The sequence below is a fragment of the Suricata suricatta genome, chromosome 16 (genome assembly GCF_006229205.1).
Source record: "Suricata suricatta isolate VVHF042 chromosome 16, meerkat_22Aug2017_6uvM2_HiC, whole genome shotgun sequence".
NCBI lineage: Eukaryota > Metazoa > Chordata > Mammalia > Carnivora > Herpestidae > Suricata > Suricata suricatta.
This window is the reverse complement of record NC_043715.1, coordinates 57002329-57022572: the sequence shown is the minus strand read 5'-3', so window position 1 is coordinate 57022572 and position 20244 is coordinate 57002329. Positions and strand designations below refer to the sequence as shown.

The window sequence follows — 20244 nt, the reverse complement described above, 5'->3', positions numbered from 1 at the left end:
GAATTTACCGTGGAATTGCTTCAGTTACAGCAAACGCTCTTCACCTTTGGGTATTCTAACTACGTTGTTTTATTGCAAAGCCACCTAATGCCAAAGAGGCTTTCTAGGAAAATCAATGATAGGTCCACCCCCATCCCCAGAAGGAGGATGGGATGGGACTGAATAGATTTGGATGAGCTCTGACTTGGAGCCCCTCTGCAGACTCCCTACAGGTTACAAAGCCCACCACCCAACAAAGAGTGATTAGCCTGTGACCGATTGCACTCCAACTTCAAGTCCGTGATTGTGTGGAAGACCACCCACCCACTCCCTTTGTCACACCTGATACTTTGCCATCGTAAAAGCGTGGGTAGATGTGGCCAGGATTAGGGTGTGGCCATAGGGAGGGCGAGGCAGGGGTAGTGTAGAGTTGAGGTTAGAAGCAGCAGAGAGAATTCCCTTTATGACATAATGGAGGGGGTGTGGTCGAGTAAAGATCGCGTGAGTTGAATCCGCGGAGACGAACGGGTTCCATGGAAAGCAAACATCCACAGTGGCTTGTTATTATGACCCCACTCCTTCTCAGGTGGTGATTTTGATACCTTTTAAGCCGATTTGCTCCTTACAACTTGGGTCTGACAGCAAAAATCTTAGGTTTTGCAAAAATTGCCCAGAACGACATAAAATGGTTAGTGGGTGGTAACCACCTGTGAATGTTGCTCTTAGGTGAGTGATCTGGATTTCGGTTCTGTCCTCTCAAGATCCTCTCTTGTGAGCGAGACGCTCCACGGCTCCGTTCTTTATCACGTGTGCCAGGGTTGCAGAACCCCTGGCAGGGTCTCTTCCTTCTCCACAGATGAGAGATGAAATGACTTTCTCGGTCTCTTTCTCTCGTGATTTTTAGTGTGTGGTAAGATGGACATAACAAAAACTCACTGCTTAGCCATTTTAAAGCGAACAGTTCATTGGCATTAAGTAGCTTCGCACTGTTGTGTGACCATCCGCCCCATCCATACATGGAACTTGATCTTCTCAAACCAACTCTGTCCCCTCTACTCGAATTTCCCATTTCTCCCTCCCCCAGCCCCTGGGAATCACTATCTACTTTCTGTCTCTATGAATCTGACCACCCTAGGGTCCTTGAAAAATTGAGATTATACAGTATTTGTCTTCTTATGGACTGAGTTACCTCACTTAGCAGAATGCCCCCCAGGGCTCATCAGTGTTGCAGTAGGTGTCACAATTTCCCTGCGTTTCAGGAATCCCATTTCGTGATGTGGATGGGCCACATTGTATTCATTCCTTTGGCAACGGACACTGGAGTTGCTGACTTGACGCAACCAAACTCCTAAGTTGATGGCATGGGAGACCAAAAGTGAAATACTTCCCTCCTTGAGCTTTCTTCCCAGCTCCCATCCCCTCTCTTCATTTTGGGGGGGGTGGGTAGGAGGTCTTCCATCACAGGAGGGAAAAGAAGAGAGTTTTCAAAGCCATAAGGTGCAGCGGGAAGAAAAAGGAGGGAGTAGAGTTTGGGGAAGGACGGGAGACGCAGTGGGTCATGCAGGGAAATATGGTGAGCAGAGGCAGAGATGTGACCCAAAACTCGGAAGGAGGCAGAAGAGAATTATCTTGGTATTTTTTTTTTTTTTGAGACAGTGGGGGTTTGCAGCTTTGGTTGATGGAGTAATCTTACAACCCTGTGGAGGCGGACTTGTGGTTTCTTCTCAGGTGTTTCTACACGCCTCTTTAATGTTATGCTTCTACTTGGTCAATTTATTCCACTAAACGAGCATGACTCAGGAGACAGAATCCCAAAGCATTCTTTTAGGTCAAATCTAGCCTTGCGTGTAAACTCTTTTCCTGCACGTGGTTAAACACCACTCCTGGACCACTTTTCTTTTCTTTTCTTTTTTTAATCCTTTCATAGTCTCACTATGCATTTAACAATGCTGTCGGATGCCACAGAACCCAATTTAAACTTTCAGTTCTCCTGAACTGTGAGATGGATCCCTGGGTCCTGAGAAGGGATGCGGTCAGAAGGCAGGGGGCAGGGAGCGCCGCCACTTGATTGACAGGCTGACACATTCAGCATCTGCTGGCCCAATCTGGATGCTTATTTTTTTTTTAAGAATTCTTTTTTTATAGTTTATTTTTATTTTTGAGATAGAGACAAAGCATGAGCAGGGGAGGGGCAGAGAGAGAGGGAGACACAGAATCCGAAGCAGCTCCAGGCTCCGAGCTGTCCACACAGAGCCCCGTGCAGTGTTCGAACCCACAAACTGTGAGATCATGACCTGAACTGAAGTCGGATGCTTACCTGACGGAGCCCCCAGGTGCCCCCCAATCTGGATGTTTAAAGCCAGCATTCTTGGGATCAGCAGAACCTTCCCAGCAAGGGAGAAACACCCATTGGAGGCTTTACTGGTGAAGACAGACGCATGCTTAGCTCAGCTGGTGGCTTATTCCTTTCTGAACCCCTGCACATCCACTGAGACCAGAGGCTTATCTTGCTTACACCTTTCATAGTGATTTTGCACATTATCTACTGTGTAACGTGTCTTCATACTCTGGAGTCGAGCTCATTTCTTGATGCCCAGCCCACCCACCTCCCTCTTGTTGTAATTATCCTTCTCCTACTGGTTGTCTTGAAGCGGGATGCGCTGCACATACATGGCGGCTGCTTTACATACTCCTGTGCGAGAAGAGATTTACAAGGTCATGGGTTGTAGTGATACATATAATGTCAAATATTAGGGTTTTAGGTGGTTCCTATCGATACATCATTGAATGAAGTACATATACATAAAGCTATTAGGTTAAAGAAACCAGGTTTAGATAGAGATCTATGTAGATCTACATCGTTTACAAAACTATCAACCTTTTGGTATGCATGTACGTGTGTGTACATGCAAATACCCCTTTAGCCTGACACAGAAGGTGTTGTATATATACATATCATTGTGTGTTTATACCGTGTTCATCCGTGCTGAACTATATGCCCATTTCTGTGTATATGCATATATCACATGAGTGTCAGCCTACCCACATGGTTTATATACACATATCAATATGGATTAACAATGAAAAAATTAGAGTGGTATCTTTAAAAAATTAATGCTATATTGTTGATGGATGTGCTCATGCATGAAGTCTAGGAATGGTGCGGGAATTATCTCCTGACAGAACGCTTGTGAAGAAAGGAAGGACACAGAATTGGTGGTCAAAAGGCTCTTCACCTTTACCTGTACATGCAGGTGGGGGGCAATGGATGACTTGTACGTTTCTGATTTTTAAAATAGTCCTTTTCTGGGTGCCTGGATGGCTCGGTTGGTTAACGTCAAACTCTTAATTTTGGCTCAAGTCATGATGTCACGGTTCATGGGTTCGAGATCCATGAAGGCTCTGTACTGATGGGGCAGCACCTGCGTGAGATCCTCTCCCCCTCTTTCTGCCCCTCCCCTGCTTGCTTGTGTGCGTGTGCTGTCTCTGAAACATTTAATAAAATAGTACTTCTCAAATCCCATCATGAGGCAAGAGAAAAAGAGCCTGAGTTGATCACCAACAGCACAAGCAGAAAAGACAGCAACCACATTGGACCTCAGTCCAGTGCTCGTTATGGGGGGCACGTGTCCATGCCACACGGGAAGGACCGCAGTTCTAGGACCCACACGCTTCCTCCTCAGAGCATTCACTCAGAACACAATCTGTTTGAAGATGAGACAAATTGTTTTGAGATCTAAGATTTTATTCAGTATTTAAAATGTCCTTATGAGACAGGATAAGAACTTTACCTTGAAAGCCTTTCAGGGCTAGCCCAAGGCCAAAAGCAAATAAAAACCACACACACACATAGTATCTGAAGTATCCAAATTGGGGGCCGCAGAAAGATCAGGGTTCACATCAGTGTCTGGAACTGCAATTCCCAGGGACAGAGTAGGCAGGAGTGAGGGCTCTGGTAACTCGTCTGCAGGTGCGCTGGAGTCAGGAGTCGAGTCAGTAGGTGCTTATAATTGTCAAGGAAGGTTTTTGCTCCTCTGCAGCCTTCAGGAGTATCTGAGTTTCCTCATCAAAATCAGTTTTTTGCAGCCTGGTAAGATCAAAAGAACTCTGTTGAATTCCTTTTTTGTTTCTTCTCTGCAGCTCCTCCTCCTCTATTATTTCTTCCCTAGTCAAGCCTAGGGGAACCTGGTGTTGCCCCCTACCCAGTGGGAAGACCTACCTGTCAGGCAGTGGTGCACTGCTAATGTTTAGCACCTGGCGGTCCATTTCTGCTGCGAATTAAATAGGAGGGTTAAGGATCCCTGTGTGTGTGTTCTGTGGGTGTAAACGTCTCTGGTCTCTGTTAGTACCTGTTTGCAGCTGTCCTGAGCACCTTGTCCTCCCTGTTGGAGTAAAGGACGTTCTCTTGTGCCTCTGTTCATCTTGACACACATCTGGGACTGTGCACCGTTGGGGAGGGCGCAGGGGACATGGAAACCCACTTGTGTGTCGCCATCATTTTTATTACATCTATGTATTCATTGTCACTGTGTCAAATCATTTCCCTCATTTGGCAGAGAGCAGACAGACAATCGGGACAAATGCCTTGCCTGGGGCCACAAGACTCAGCATGGAAAACCTGGAACACCATGATTCGGGAGAACGATGGAAAATCCACGCCTCACCCCTGTCCACCTCAAGCGCCACCTTCGGAACCTCTCACACAAGGTAAAAGGAGGATGAACTTTCTAGACGCCAGGCATCTAGATGTAGGTTTACAAGGATGGACTTTGGGGAAATGGACCTATATCGTCACAAGATGGAAAGGACAGTAATGGTCTTGGTGTTGGAGTTATAGCACTTTTAACCCACCATCTCCTAGTCCTTTCTAGAAACAAGTGGCCATGTAAATGCCTGTGACTGCCCTTGATTTCAGATACAGTTGAAGAGAGGAGGGGAACTAAATGAGAAAGAGGTGCATAAGGTTCATTATATTGTAACCTAATAGAACAACATTTATCTGATAAAATAACATACCTATTGTATTGTATAACTATACTTATGTAATATGCATAATATATGTATAATTTATATATTTAAATATATAATTATAAACATATGGGTGCCTAGGTGGCTCAGTCGATTAAACTTCCGACTTCAGGTCAGGTCATGATCTGATGGTTTGAGTTCAGGCTCCATGTCGGGCTCTGTGCTGACAGCTCAGAGCTTGGCACCTGCTTCCGATTCTGTGCCTCCTTCTCTCTCTGCCCCTCCCCCACTCACACTCTCTTTCTCTCCCTCTCTCTCAAAAAATAAACATTAAAAAAATGAAAATACATAATTATACACATCTATAATATACATATTATATATATGTATTATTTTGTATAATAGATTTTATAGTTATATTAAAATTATAAAGAGGTAGTTATAAATTATAAGTCTATAACATAGCATGTCATATAAATCTACTTGATATTTTGATTTTATAGCTGTTTTATATGTCTTTATAAACATACAAATTATAATATGCACTTTATTTTTACAGATTTTATAGTTTATAAATGTATATTATATAAGCCATAGGAATCTATAAGTATAAAAGTCTGATAATTATAAATAGAAGATTTTTATCTTGCTAGATAAGCTTTAAATTTTTTAAAATGTTTTTATTTTTGAGAGAGAGAGTCTAAGCAGGGGAGGGGCAGAGAGAGAGAGGGAGACAGAGTCCAAAGCAGGCTCCAGGCTCTGAGCTGCCAGCACAGAGCTTGACGCCAGGCTCGAACTCAGGAACTGTGAGATCATGACCTGAGCCGAAGCCGGACGCTCAGCCAACTGAGCCACCCGGGCGCCCCGTAGAAAAGCTTTAATATATTAAGCTCCAGTTTATAATTATCCTGGAAGAGTAGCAGGTGCCTCTGTTCATAGGGTGCTCACCACCCACCAGGTACCGTGCTGAGTTGCCGCATTTCCCACTCCCGCATCCCTGAGGCAGGGAGCGCCATTTGCATTTTGACCTGGCAGTGCCCCTCCGCAGGGCCCAGGGAATCCCCCCTTCACCCGGGGGGTCGGAGCGGCCCCCGGCTCACCCGAGAAGCTGCAGGGTGCACTCTGGGTGTCTCAGGGCTTCACACAGCACCGCCACTCCGTCGGGGTCCAGGGCGTTTCCTTTCAGGTTCAGACTCTGCAGCGTTTTACTGCTGGTGAGGACCCGGGAGAGGTCCCCACAGCAGGCGCTGGTTAGCTTGCACCTAGCCAGCCTGCAACCAAGCACAGAGCGGGCTGTGAGCTTCACTTCCAGCCAGGCTCCCCCCTAGCCTCTGAGGACAGGGTCTCAGGTCCAGCGTGTGACCTCCGGTCCCCGCCCGGGGGCGGTGGCCCCACTGCGTGCTCCTCTGTCTTTGCGGCTCCTGCCTGGGAGGGAAGGGCCTGTTGCCCTGAAAGGGGCTGACCACTGGCCTGGCCTTGGCTCGTAGGACACAATGGAAGCAAGGTTATGGGAGCACATCTCTTGCTCTCCAGAACCTGATACGCTGATTGTGTCCCTCCCAAACCTCATGTTGAAGTCCTAACCCCCAGGACCCCCGAACGTGGCTGTATTTGGAGGCAGGGTCTTCACAGAGGCAAAGAAGTCAGAGTGAGGTTATTAATTATTACTGATCCACTAGGACTGGTGCCCTTATAAGAAGACAGGATCAGGACCACACAGCGCGAGAAGCCAGGGAGAAGGGCCTTAGGAGAAACTGACCCTGCCCCCACCTGGGTCCTGGCCTTCTGGGCTCCAGGTCCCTGAGATGACACGTCTCTGCTGGTCAGGTGGCGCTAGTGCACTGCCGAACTGATGGAGAGGCCCTCCGACACCAGCCAGTCCGGGAACCTCGGGCCCCTGAGCAAGCGCAGACCCCGGAGCCAGCCCGCCGTCACCAGTGCTCCTTGCTTGAAGTCTCCAAGTTTGGAGTCACTCACTACTGCAGGACAGCTCATGACTACGTGCCCCAGTGGGGTTTCCACTTTCCTCCGTCTCCCACCCACCGAGACGTGGCCGTGCCATTGAGGTTACCTACCCGAGGATTTCTATGTGACAGTTGGGATGTGCCAGACCCTCACACAGCAGCTTCACGCCAACATCTTCTAGGTCATTGTAGCTGATATACAGGATTTTCAGGTTCGAATTGCCAGTGAAGACCGAGGCGAGGTCTCTGCAGCCTTCGGCAGTGATGGAGCATTTCACCAGACTGCAAGAGAACAGTGGTGACGTCACTCCCAAGGGCTACCGCCTCCACACTTGATAACGGGGAAAAGATGCCAAAGCATTAGATGTTCATCCATGTGCAGAGGGCATCACGCGGCACGGTCTGCCAAAGCAGCATCCACCCCTTGACCCCCAGCGATGCACTTGTCCCCAGGGCCACATCTGAACACACGTGAATGGTCTTTGGGGGCTCCCTAGGCTGGTTGCTCATGCCTCTGGATTCTACTAGGCTTTAAATATCTAAGACTTTATAACACCTTTCTTTTAAAAGAAAAAATGTTAATGTTTATTTTTGAGAGACACACAGAGTGCAAGCTGGTGGGGGGGCGTGCAGAGAGAGAGGGAGACACAGAATCTGAAACAGGCTCCAGGCTTTGAGCTAGCTGTCAGCACAGAGCCCGATGCGGGGCTCGAACTCCCGAGCCGTGAGATCATGACCTGAGCCAAAGCGGGACACTTATCCAACTGAGCCACCCAGGTGCCCCTGTAACATCTTATCTTTAGAGCAAGACCTTCCCACTTCTTACTCATTAGGTGCTTGAGTTATCCTTGGCCCTTTGCAAATTCCACATACATTTGGCAATCCACGTGTCAAGTTCACCACCACCACCATCACCGACTTTGGGATTTTGCTAAAACTAAAAACCATTTTGTGGAGAAGTGACTTTGGATACGGAGTGTTACTGTCCTTGGACATGAGATCTATCTCATGTTTCCTGAGTCACACCAGCATTTCATGATCATCACCGCTAATGTCTCACATGTGCTACTTTGTCTTTATTTCCAGATGATTCCTTTTTGATGCTCCTGTAAATGGTGCTTTTATTTAACTCCACTGGTTTATTGCTTCTTATTGGTCAATAGGAAATTTGTTTTTTTTTTTAAAGAAAGCTTGTTAGACTCAATTCTGATTAGTTACAGATTTTAAAAAAGCTTTAATATTCTTTCTGCACAGAATCAGGTGTTTTGGAATGCCTGGATGGCTCAGTCAGTTAACCGTCTGGCTTTGGCTCAGGTCACGATCTTGGAGTTTGTGGGTTGGAGCCTCACGTCAAGCTCTGTGCTGACAGCTCAGAGCCTGGAGCCTGCTCCAATTCTGTGTCTCCCTGCCCCTCCCCCACTTGGCACTCTATCTCTCTCACTCAATAACAAACATTAAAGAAAAAGGAGTCAGGTGTTTCTCCCCTCCTAACATTTTATTTTTAAGGATTTACAGTGTTATATATTTTTTTTCCTTATTGCTTTTGCTGAGATTTACAGAACACTGTAGATTAGAAGTGATTATAGGCAGCCTTACCTTTTTCTTGATACTGAAGAAAAAGATTTTGTCTTCATCACTAAGTAAATGTTGGCTTTAGATTTTTAACATATTGATTCAAGGAAAGTTACAATTATTAATTTTCCAGGAGTTACAATATTCATTTTCCAAGAGTTTTATATATAATATATAATAAAGCTTTGTCTGTAGTTTAGGGGATAGTGTTTTTATTTTTTAATCAGTTAGTATGGTAAATGACACTGATCTTTTTAATGTTAAACTACATTCTCTGGATAAACTTAAACTTAGTCCCTCTATTAATACATTTCTGGATTCTGATTGCTCATATACCTTTTAGTGCTTTTGCATTTCATGAAGGACATTGACCTATACTTTTTCTTTCTTAGGAGTTTGATGTTATTCTAGCCTTGAAAATAGTAGGGACTATTTATTCTTTTTCCAATCTTTAAAGAATTTGTATTAATACTGGAATTATTTCTCCCTTGAATATCAAGCAGCAGCCATTGATGAAAACTTTGAAGCCTGATTTAATTTCTTCATTAGTTTAAAACTATTCATTTTTGGGGTAGCCTGAATGGCTCAGTTAGTTGGTTAAACATTCGACTGTTGATTTCAACTCAGGTCATGTTCTCACAGTTCATGGAATTGAGCCCCGTTTAGGGCTCTGCACTAATGGCACAGTGCCTGCTTGGGACTCTCTCTGTGTCCCTCACTCTCTGCCCCTCCCCCACTCTCATGCGTGCACTTTCTCTCAAAATAACATTTAAAAACTTTTTCTTAAATTTTCATCTTAAGTTTGGTCGTTCTTAGTATTCTTACTGAGTTTGAAAAAAAATCTAAGTTTATTGTATAAAGTTGCTCATAATAATCCTTGATATCTGTAGTATCTCTAGTAACGTCTTTTTCCATCCTTGCTACAGAGCTGTGCTGTTCAGTGTGGTGCCACCGGGGACATAGGTCCTTTGGGCGCTTGAAATATAGCAGGTCAGAGTCAAGATGGACTTCGTGCCAATTCCGCACCAGATTTCAAGGAGTACAAAAAGATATTAATTTTCATAGCGATTACATGAAGTGATGCTGTTACATAGTTGAGTAAATTTTATTCTTAATTTCAACTACGGTCTGTTTTTTCAAAAGGTGGCGACTGGTAAGCTTCCCGTTGTAGGTGTGGCTCGCTGGGGCCATTAGGACAGCCCTGATTCACACTGCACTTGCGTCTTTGAAGACCAGCTGATCCTTTCTGCCAGGATTTGTTTTGCTAATTCCCACTTTTTATTCCTCTTTCCCTAGTGCGTATTTTGTCATTTAAAAAGTTTCTAAGGAGGGACCCGCCTATTTCTTCTTCGGCCCTTTTCCTAATAGATACTCAGGCTTACACTTCATCCTTTCAGTTTGTGAAGCATGCTTTTCATTTCAGGCTGTGCTCTAACGCAGTCTGCGGCGCTGCCTACTGCGCTAAGTAGGCAGGTTCTGACGCATTTTAATGTGTGTCCTATCCTAATACATTTTCAGGGCAGATTTTGTCTCTTCCCTCTCCCAGATTTTTCTCATTAAAATTGAGGTGATATTTTCATAACAAAAAATAATCTTAAAGTGAACATTTAGTGGCATTTTCAGTGTAATGTGCAACCACAGCTTCCTTGTATTTTAATAGGTCACTTAAAAACATTACATTTTTAAAATACCACTATGACAAGGTGCCCCTGGGTGGCTCAGGTCCTGACCTCACGGTTCTTGAGTTGGCCATCGGGTCGGGCTCGGGGCGGACAGCGCAGAGCCTGGGCCTTATCTCGGATCCTGTGTCCCCCTCTCTCTCTGCTCCTTCCTGCTTACACTCTCTCTCAAAAATAAAGAGAGGGACGCAAAACCTGAGAGACTATTGAATACTGAAAACGAACAGAGTTGAAGGGGGAGGAGGAAGGGAAAAGAGGTGGTGGTGATGGAGGAGGGCACTTTGGGGAAGAGCACTGGGTGTTGTATGGAAACCAATCTGACAATAAACTATTTTTTTTTTGGCTTGTACTTTAGTTTTTTTTATTTCATTAGATAGCCAAAGAATTTAATCTCAACTTTTCGTGTAAGCAATAAACTATTTAAAAAAATTTTTAAATAAAAATCCTGTATGACAACCTTTCTTGTGGCCAAAATAATTCTTTATATTGAATTACTTATGTTTTAATTTAGATCTACATCTTATGTTATATTTTTTAATCTTTTGATTAGGCTTTTTTATCATTCCATCTTCCCTACTCATATGAGGGTCAGCAATACTGTTTTTCCATTTTATAAAAGTTTCTGTGTCCACATGTAACCCATCAACATCTTAAGTTAATCAACACCTTTACCCTCTTTGTGGATTTTAGGACATTAGTTTACATTTTATATTATTGATGTTGTACATTTTATTTGTTCTGCTTTAGGGTTTAAAGGTGATACTTTTTGGTTAGCAGTCCATATTCTGCTGGGATTGGTCTACAGATTTACCTCTTTTTCTGTACATCTTTCTGTCTGGAATATTTTGCCTTCTCTTTGAGGTACACGCTTTAGAACTTTCTTGAATGATACTTGGGTTTTTATTTTCATTCCTAATGCTTTTTGTTTGTTATAAAACCTGGCAATTTCTCTCCAGCACGGCAAAGCCCCCCGGCACTGCCCATTTCCAGGCTGAGTCTTCATTCACTCTGTGCGTCCTTTAGATATTATGGCTTCCCCCCTCCCCAGCATAGAGTTTGAAGACCATTACCTGCCTGTTTGGTGTTCTGCACATTCTCCAGTCCTCACCCGACTAGAGACTGATGTGGATGATTGATTCTGTAGGTCAGAACCTTTCATCAGTTACTTTTCCATCAGGAAAACTGATAGCCATTACTTCATAAAATAGGTTGCCTTTCTGGAATTCCCATTACATGGTTTACAACACCTTGCTCTGTCTTCCAGGTCTCCCTTATTTTACATCTTTTTCTCCTCTTCATGTAATCTTAATTATAACCTGGATTCTGTTTTACAAATTCTCTTCAATTATGTCTAACCTATTATTAAGTGTCTTAAGCCTTTGGTGTTTATAATTTCTAGATGTTCCTTTTTCAATTTGCCTCTTTTATTTTATGGATTTCCCCCTCTAAGATCTTTAGACGTTTTTAAAAGTTGCTTAAGTTTAGTTTGAGAGACAGAACATATGTGAGTGGGGGCAAGGGAGAGAGAATCCCAAGCAGGTTCCTTGCTGTTGGCACAGAGCCTGATGGAAGGTTTGATCTCACGAATTGTAAGACACTGTGAGATCATGACTGGAGCTGAAATCAAGAGTTGGATGCTTTTAATGGACTGAGTCACCCAGGTTCCCCTCTTGTTCTTTTCCTCTAAACATAGTAAATGCAGTTATTTTATATATAAGTCTTTAATATCGTTTATTGTCAAGTTGGTTTCCATATAACACCCAGTGCTCTTCCCCACAAGTGCCCTCCTCCATGACCATCACCACCCTTCCCTTTTCCCCCTCCAGCCCTCAGTTAGTTTTCAGTATTCAAGAGTCTCTCATGATTTGTCTCCCTCCGTCTCCCTAACTCTTTTTCACCCCTTTCCCCTCCCCATGGTCCTCTGTTAGGTTTCTCCTGTTAGACCTAGGAGTGCAAACATGGTATCTGATTTGAAGGGGTATATGCACCCTCGTGTTTATAGCAGCATTGTCAACAATAGCCAAATGGTGCATAGAGCCCAAATGCCAACTGATGAATGGATAAAGATGTGGTACACACACACACACACACACACACACACACACACACACACAGTGGACTATTACTTAGGCATCAAAAATAATGAAGTCTTGTTATTTGCAACGACTTGGGTGGAGTTAGAAGGTATTATGTTAAGTGAGATAAGGCAGGCAGAGAAAGACAAACACCATATGATTTACTTATATGTGGAATTTAAGAAAACAGATGAACATATGGAAAGGCAGGGGGAGAGAAGAGAGGGCAACAAACCATAAAAGACTCTTACTAATAGAGAACATACTGAGGGTTGATGGAGGGAGGTGGTGAGCACGGACTAGATGGGTGGTGGGTATTGAGGAGGGCATGTGTTGTGATGAGCACTGGGTGTTGTAGGTGAGTAATGAATCACTGATTTCTACTTCTGAAACCAATGATTACACGATATATCAGCTAAGTAAAATTAAAAAAAAATTCGGTCATTATAATTTATGAGGTTTGGTAGTTCTGTTTGTTTTGTTCTTTGTTCTTGCTCACAGTTCTGTATTTCCTTGTGCTTTAGGTGATTTTAACTATGTGGCGTTTATTGATGTGAAAAATGATTTTAGGAATAAGCTGAGGTGAAAAATTATGGTATCCTATATCTATCTCTAGAGGATGTCCACTTGCTTTTTCTAGGTAGATAAAGGCAGTATTACCCTAAGCTTATTTTTAATAAATATACAAACGATCTCAAGGATTTTTTGATAACCTCAAGTGGTCTACATTTAGTCTACCACATAGACTATTTCTGGATCATCTTCCAGATGTTAACATATTTTTAAAAATGATATCTGATACTTTTAGTAGCTCTCAGTCCAAGGACTGAGCCAGATAACCTAGCCCACTGTTACAACAACATGAAGACTACAGTCGGGATGAGCACTGGGTTGCATACAGAAGACACAAGTCACTGGGTTCTACTCTTGGAGCCCAGACTACGTTTACTAACTTGAATTTAAATTAAAAAAGAATACATCCGAGTCCTCTCTCCCATTAGTTAATAATCTGAGCAAAGAATACAAACTTCTAACCTGGGATTTCTTGTTGTATTATATAAAAATAGTGTCTAATCCCCATCTCTTGATTTCTCAAGGAAAGAGACAATTGATGAGGAAATGCTGTCCCTCTTGGTAACTCCACCAACACATGGCTACCCAAATATTTCTCCATTTTATAACGTCAAATTAAACCTTTTCATTGTGTCCTTATGTTTACTGCCCTGGCCCCTTCCTCGGGCGTTCCCGGTGTTGTCCACCTGTGTCCCACCGTGTTATCAGGCCTCTTGGTGCCATGTTAGACCCACCTACCCAAGATTCCACTCAAGACCCCTGTTCATCCGGTGGAACTCAGGCCGCGCATCCGATCCAGGACCATCCCTCACCCCCACTCATAGTTAGGCTCCTTCCCTGCCGAGTGACTCGCTACCGCGCCCCAAATCTGTGACAGGGGAAGGAGGTAAGGTTTGCTCACCTCAGCATTTCCACAGGAGTCTGAGTCAGGTCATTTCTAACCTTTACGTTCTGAAGAACAGACCCTGTGGCTCTCCTCACTCGCAGATGCGTTCTGAGCAATCCCCGCCTTCCCCAAGGACACCTACCAGAGTGACCACAGTTGGCAGCTCGGCTGCTTCAAGGCGTCACAGAGAACCTTCAAGTCTTCGTATCTCAGGACGTTGACACTGAGGTCTAGATGGGTCAAGCTCTTGTTACACAGAAGAACATTGTGGAGGCTTTTCCAGGAGCGTTCAGTGAGGTAACAGGAAGTTAATCTGTGGGAACAAACATGGGAGAAAATGAGGGAAGAAGGACTGACACTTGACAGAACTTGAACTCCACATTACAAGCAGTAGTCCTGTATTTTACGTATACGGTCCTTAACGAAGCCATGAACTTGTGGCTTATCTGAAAATACCTCCCTTTCAGTTTTCCTCCTCACACGCTAGGCTAGGAGATAAAACTGACAAAGCAATGCCGAAGAATATGGCACAGTGAATACTCTAGAAGAACTTAGAAAATGGTGGTTTTAACTCTACATGGTCTTTGGACAAGGCATTTGCGTTCTGACACTGTTCTCTCATGGACTGAGGAAGTCTATTGAATTACCTTATGTGTAAAACCCTCTAACTTTTTAACTTCTGTTATTCTTTAAAATCCTAAGTTCATGGCTTTCAACAAGATGCATGTTCGCTGGGGAAGATTGTAAGACGCCTCGGAGTAAGGCAGAGGTTGGAGGCTGCTGTCGACTGAACCACGCGTAGTCGGCAGATTTAAATTCGCTGGTTCGCGTAGATTTAAAACTTACTTACCAACCTTTAAACATGAACAAAATTTTATGTAAAACATCCAGGTTTTCCACCTCAAAATCATTTCTTTCCATTAAAAAGTGAATTTTAGTTTTGAACTTTCACAATTTAGAGGCTGTATAATATTAAGTTACTATGTTAAAACATGCTTTGATGAAAATTACTCTAACATTTCATTCTATTTGAATATTTTGCAATTTTTAAGCGTCTTATTTTCAACCATGGCAAGCGCTGACAACTAAAAATTAATTGTGTGCTTAGGTCGCTATGCTCCATATCTGCTAGGAATCAGAGAAATGCAAGTCATATACTTATATGCCAGATGTACTTTAGACTTCTAACCCTGTAAGTAAAACAACCCGTTTTAAATTCAACACATTCAGACAAAAATATTTAGCTGGTGTGTAAGATCTCACTAAATATTAGTGTTGTATTAACTACTTCCAAGTTATTACTTTTGTATATCCAGGTATTGATTTCAATTATTTTCATGTGGCCTTTTTCCAAACGATTCCGTGTATATTTCATCCTGATACCTTCTTTCATTGAGGCATAATTGAAACTCAGTCTATCTAACACAGTGTGCCATCTGTTTAAGGTGTACCGTCTGTGCACACCCATGAAACCATCACCAGTAGATGATGGAACACAGCCATCAACTTCCAAACTTTCCTCATGCCCCGCCGCCATCTGTCCCTCCTGGGGGCCTATGCGCCCCACGCTGAGGCAGCCACTGATCTGCTTTTTGTCTCTACAGATGAGTTTGCATTTTTGAGTTTTATCATATAATGTGTGTTCTTCCTTCCTAGGTTCCCCTGGATTTTCCACACTTTAAGGTCATGTTGCTTAAGAATAAAGACAGTTTTACTTTTTCCAGTCTGCATTTTTTAGCTCTGTTCTGGGAAACTGGGAAACTACCTGAGAACAATTTTCTTTCTTCCTTTTTTTTTTTTTAATAGTTTATTGTCAAATTGGTTTCCATACAACACCCAGTGCTCATCCCCACAAGTGCCCTCCTCCATGCCCATCACCCCCTTCTCCTGTTACACTTATGAGTGAAAACATATGGTATCTGTCCTCTGAGAACAATTTTCTAAACATTTTCACCAATACTAGGGTTTAGTTGACAGGTAATTATATCCCCTCCCAAGGGGAGACCGTTCGGAAGCTACCTGATGCCTTGTGAACCAGAACTAGGCCCTGGTCTGTGTGGGCACCAGGTGCAGCACCTTCACATCCACTCAGGCGGCCCTTCCCTGGGCTCAGGTAGCTTTCTCTCATGCTAGGTGAGCCAGAACTCTGCTGGGTACTCGAGGGGATGTCATTTAGACGCCTGGCGTTTTCTTCATACTTTGATGTGCTGTCCTCTGACCTTCCACAAACTGCCTAGACTCTCCGCCAACATCTCCCCAAACCCGCTAGTCGGCCATGCTCCAGGTGGGCTCTCCCGCCCTGAGCGGTATCCTGGAAACTTTGTGCATAGTCAGCTGGGGCAATTCTAAGACTCCCCCGGTTTGTCTCCTGTCTCTCAGGAATCCATGTCCTTCATGGCCTGAGGTCCAGAAAATGTTGTACTTATTTGCTTCTTTTTGGTTGTTTTCAGGGGGAGGTTAAATCCAGTTCTTGCTTTTCCATTTTGACTGGAAGTGATGGCCTCTACCTTGCTTTCCTCTCATATAGTTCACATTTTTAAAAACCTAGACATAAACAGTATGGAAGTTCTTCAAAAAACTATCCATAGAACTCCCCTATGAGCCAGCAGTAGCACTGCTAGGGATTTACCCAAGGGATACAGAAGTGCTGATGCATAGGAGCACATGTACCCCAATGTTCAAAGCAGCACTTTCTACAATAGCCAAATCATGGAAAGAGCCTAAATGTCCATCAAAGGATGAATGGATCAAGAAGATGTGGTATATATACACAATGGAGTACTACATGGCAATGAGGAAGAATGAAATATGACCATTTGTAGCAAAGTGGATGGACCTCAAGGGTGTCATACTAAGCGAAATAAGTCAGGCGGAGAAGCACAGACACCATATGTTTGCACTCATAGGTCTAACAGGAGAACAGGAGAAACCTCATGGAGAACCAGGGGTAGGGGAAGAGGGAAAGAGTTGGGGAGAGAGAGGGACACAAACCATGAGAGACTATTGAATACTGAAAATGAACAGAGGACTGAGGGGGGAGGGGGAGGGAAGGAAGGGGTGATGGTCATGGTGGGGGGCACTTGTGGGGAGAAGCACGGGGTGTTATATGGAAACCAATTTGACAATGAACTATTATAAATTTAAAAAAAACTAGACATGTAAACAGAGAAACATTTCTCTCCCACTTCCCAGTTTTGTCCCCCACAGGCAATCTATATTATATCTTTAAGGATATTTACCTTAAAAAAAAAAACAAAGACCCAAATGCATATGTGTTGTCCCACCTCTTCTTTCCTACCAGTATTATCTTAAGCTGAAGATAGGTGTGGAACTGTATTCAATGAAGCCAGTGCCTTCATGGACCTCTTGCTCCACTGCGGCCCTTGGCAAGGACCATAGGTGAGCTCACTGTACATACTAGTAACATGTAAACAGTAGGGAGTAATGAAGTATCTGAGTGTTGTAGTTGCTTTCACCAGTCTAATATTTTTAAAAATTTAGTGTGTGCTCTGTGTGTGCTGAGTATGTGCTCTGCAACATCTCAACTTTCTGAAGACTTCTAGGACAGAATTTTCTCCTCCTCCTGTTTACAGAGGAGCAACTTGAACCCAAGAGAAGTTAAGTAACTTGGCTCAAGATGACAAGGCTAAGTGGTAACCGCTTAGGCTTTCAAATCTCTGCAGTGGTGCCTCCATCACTGGGTAGGGTGTTAGATAACAGGCCCAAGTTCAAGCTAACTGCGGCCACAGTTCTCCACAGCGGACCCTCCCAATGTCCACTTACATCAAGCCCTCCAGAGCACAGTCAGGGCGCTGCAAGGCCTCACACAGCAGGGGCACACCTTGGTCCAAGAGGTTGTAGGATACATGAAGAAGCTTCAGATTCTTGTTGCTGTTTAGGACACAGGTAAAGGCTTCACAATCCTTCGGTGAAAGGAGACAATTTTCCAGCCTACAGGAAAAAGAAGAGGTCCCATTCCATTGGTTTCCCTTTCTCTGACCCATTCCTCTTGCTAACCCTGTGCAAGGCAGGAAGCACATGTTTGCTCTGCGTTGGTGCCTCATGGATCCCATTCTTGATCCCAGTCACTCTCAGGACTTGAGGAATCATTGGAGACACAGGATTATCCATGTATGGCCTGAGGAAATGCTACAAACATCACATGATCTATAAGGCCCTAGCCTATTCCCATATCTTTGTGTCCAGTCATGCTGGCCATTTTCAGTTGCCTTACCCACATCAGGAACTACTCAAGGTTGCCGTTCAGGTTAGCTGCACCCCATATGTCCCCCCACATCCTTTGACCCACTTAAGGTTTTTGCACTTGTGCACCCTTATTGGAATGCCCTTTGTCTGGCCTCAGATGGACCTTCATCTTTCAGGTCTCTGTTCAAGCAACATCTCTTCAGAGGACATTCTGTTGAAGATGCCTTCAGCTGGAATCCTACAGCATCATCGGTTGGTCGCTTGAGTAGGTGGAGGCTGCCAGTAATTCTGGTTTTCTATTACCTCAGCCACTGTCCCTCTGGATGCCACAAAAAAAGGTACAAACTAGGTCCAGAGATGATAAAGATGTAAACTATAGTTGTTAAGAAATGAAAACATAATTGGTAAGTGACCCCATCTGTAGCTCCTAAGATTTTTATAAGATGATTCTGTGCCAAAGCTTGGTTTAAAACAGTTGCTTCTAGTATTAGAATATTATTTTCAAGGAGGAAAAAAAAGGAGTGCGTGGACTTCCTGCACACTACCTATAAAATATAACTCAAAATGGATCATAGACCTAAATATAAGAGTCAAAACTCTTAGAGGAAAACAGCAGTAAATTTTCATTGCCTTGGGTTAGGCAATGGTTTCTTAGATAGGACACCAAAAGCACAAGAGGCAGAAGAAATATTTCAAAATAAAAAATTTTAGACACAAATCAATGGGACAGAATAAAGATCCCAGAAATGAACACTCTATAGTCAATTAGTCTATGACCGAGGAGCAAGAATATACAAGGGGGTAAGACAGTCTCTTCAACAAACAGGAAGTGGTCCAGTTTTCCCAGCATTAACACTGTGGACAAAACCAAAATGGATTAAAGACCTAAATGTACGACATGAAACCATAAAACTTCTAGAAGAAAACATAGGCAGTAATTTCTTTGAGATTGCCCTTCATCACATTTTTCTGGATAGATCTTCCCAGGCAAGAGAAACAAAAGCAAAATAAAATTATTGAGACTATATCAAACTAAAAAGCTTTTGCATAGCAAGGAAACCAACAAAATGACTAGACAACCTACGGAACGGGAAGAGAGATTTGTAAATGACACCCCCTTATGGGACATAACATCCAAAATATGTAAAAACGACTCACACAACTTAGCACCAAAGAAACAAATTGTATTACAAGATGGGAAGAACAGACACTTCTCCAAAGATGACATCCAGATGGCCAAGAGACACCTGAAAAGATGCTCAACATCACTCATCAGAGAAATACAAAATCAAAACCACTATGAGAGATGGTCTCATACCTGTCAGAATGGTTAGAGTCCAAACCACAAAAAGTAAGCATTGGAGGATGTGGAGAAAAGGAAACTTTTATCCACTGTTGTTCGGAATGTAAACTGGTTCAGCCACTATGGAAAACAGTTTGGAGGTTCCTCTATATATTAACAATAGAATATCCATACTACTCAGTAACTTCACTACTAGGTATTTGCCCATAGAAAACAAACACTAATTTGAAAAGAGATGCAGCATCCCTGTATTACAGCATTATTTACAAGAGCCAAGATATGGAAGCACCTAATTATCCACCCATAGACGAATGGATAAACAAGATGTGGTATGCATGGGTGTGTACACACACACACACACACACACACACACACACACACACACACACTGGAATATTACTTGGCCATAAAAAAAGAAGAAATCTCGCCATTTGCAACAACAAGGATCTATAGAGTATAATACTATGTGAAATAAGTTAGAGGAAGATGAATACCATGTGATTTTACTCATGTGGAATTTAAGAGAAAAATGAACAATGAAAAAGAGACCAAAAACACAAAAATACTAGACCTAAATACAGAGAACTGGGGGTTGTCAGAGCGGAAGTGGGGATGGAGTGATGCACAAAATATATAAAGGGAATCACAAGGTATAAACTTCTAGTTATAAATAAGTCATGGAAATGTGAAGTACAGCATAGGGAATACATTCAATAATATTGTAATAACCTTATGAGAGAGCAACCATACTTGTCATGGTGAGCATTTTGTAATATATATAATTGTTGAATCACTATGCTGTTCACCCGAATCTAATATGTGTGAACTATATATACTTCAATTAAAAATAAAGACATAGAAAAACTAAAAAAGTTTTAAAAATTTGTGTTCCAAAGTTTACCATTAAGGAAGTGAAAAGTGGGGTTCTTGGGTGACTCAGTCGGTTAAACATCTGACTCTTGATCTCAGCTCAGGTCATGATCTCACAGCTAGTGGAATCAAGCCTCTCATAAGGCTCTGAGCTGACAGTGCAGAGACT

General features: G+C 43.1%; 1 protein-coding gene and 1 long non-coding RNA gene across 2 annotated transcripts in view; one reads left to right on the top strand and one right to left on the bottom strand.

The window, feature by feature from the left end:
* The first annotated feature begins 513 nt into the window (after positions 1–513).
* LOC115280140 lies at positions 514–15380 on the top strand. Its single transcript, XR_003903686.1, has 3 exons — positions 514–565; positions 4536–4686; positions 15353–15380. It is a non-coding gene; the product is annotated as an uncharacterized LOC115280140 (long non-coding RNA).
* Positions 3807–20244, bottom strand: part of NLRP4 (NLR family pyrin domain containing 4) — a 31341-nt gene continuing 14903 nt past the window's right edge. Inside the window, exons 5-9 of the mRNA XM_029924571.1 lie at positions 17480–17647; positions 13839–14009; positions 7023–7193; positions 6048–6218; positions 3807–4066 (exon numbers count right to left, since the gene is read on the bottom strand). Of these exons, the coding sequence (XP_029780431.1) occupies positions 3973–4066; positions 6048–6218; positions 7023–7193; positions 13839–14009; positions 17480–17647 (775 nt within the window). The 3' untranslated portion in view covers positions 3807–3972. The remainder of the gene's footprint in view (positions 4067–6047; positions 6219–7022; positions 7194–13838; positions 14010–17479; positions 17648–20244) is intronic.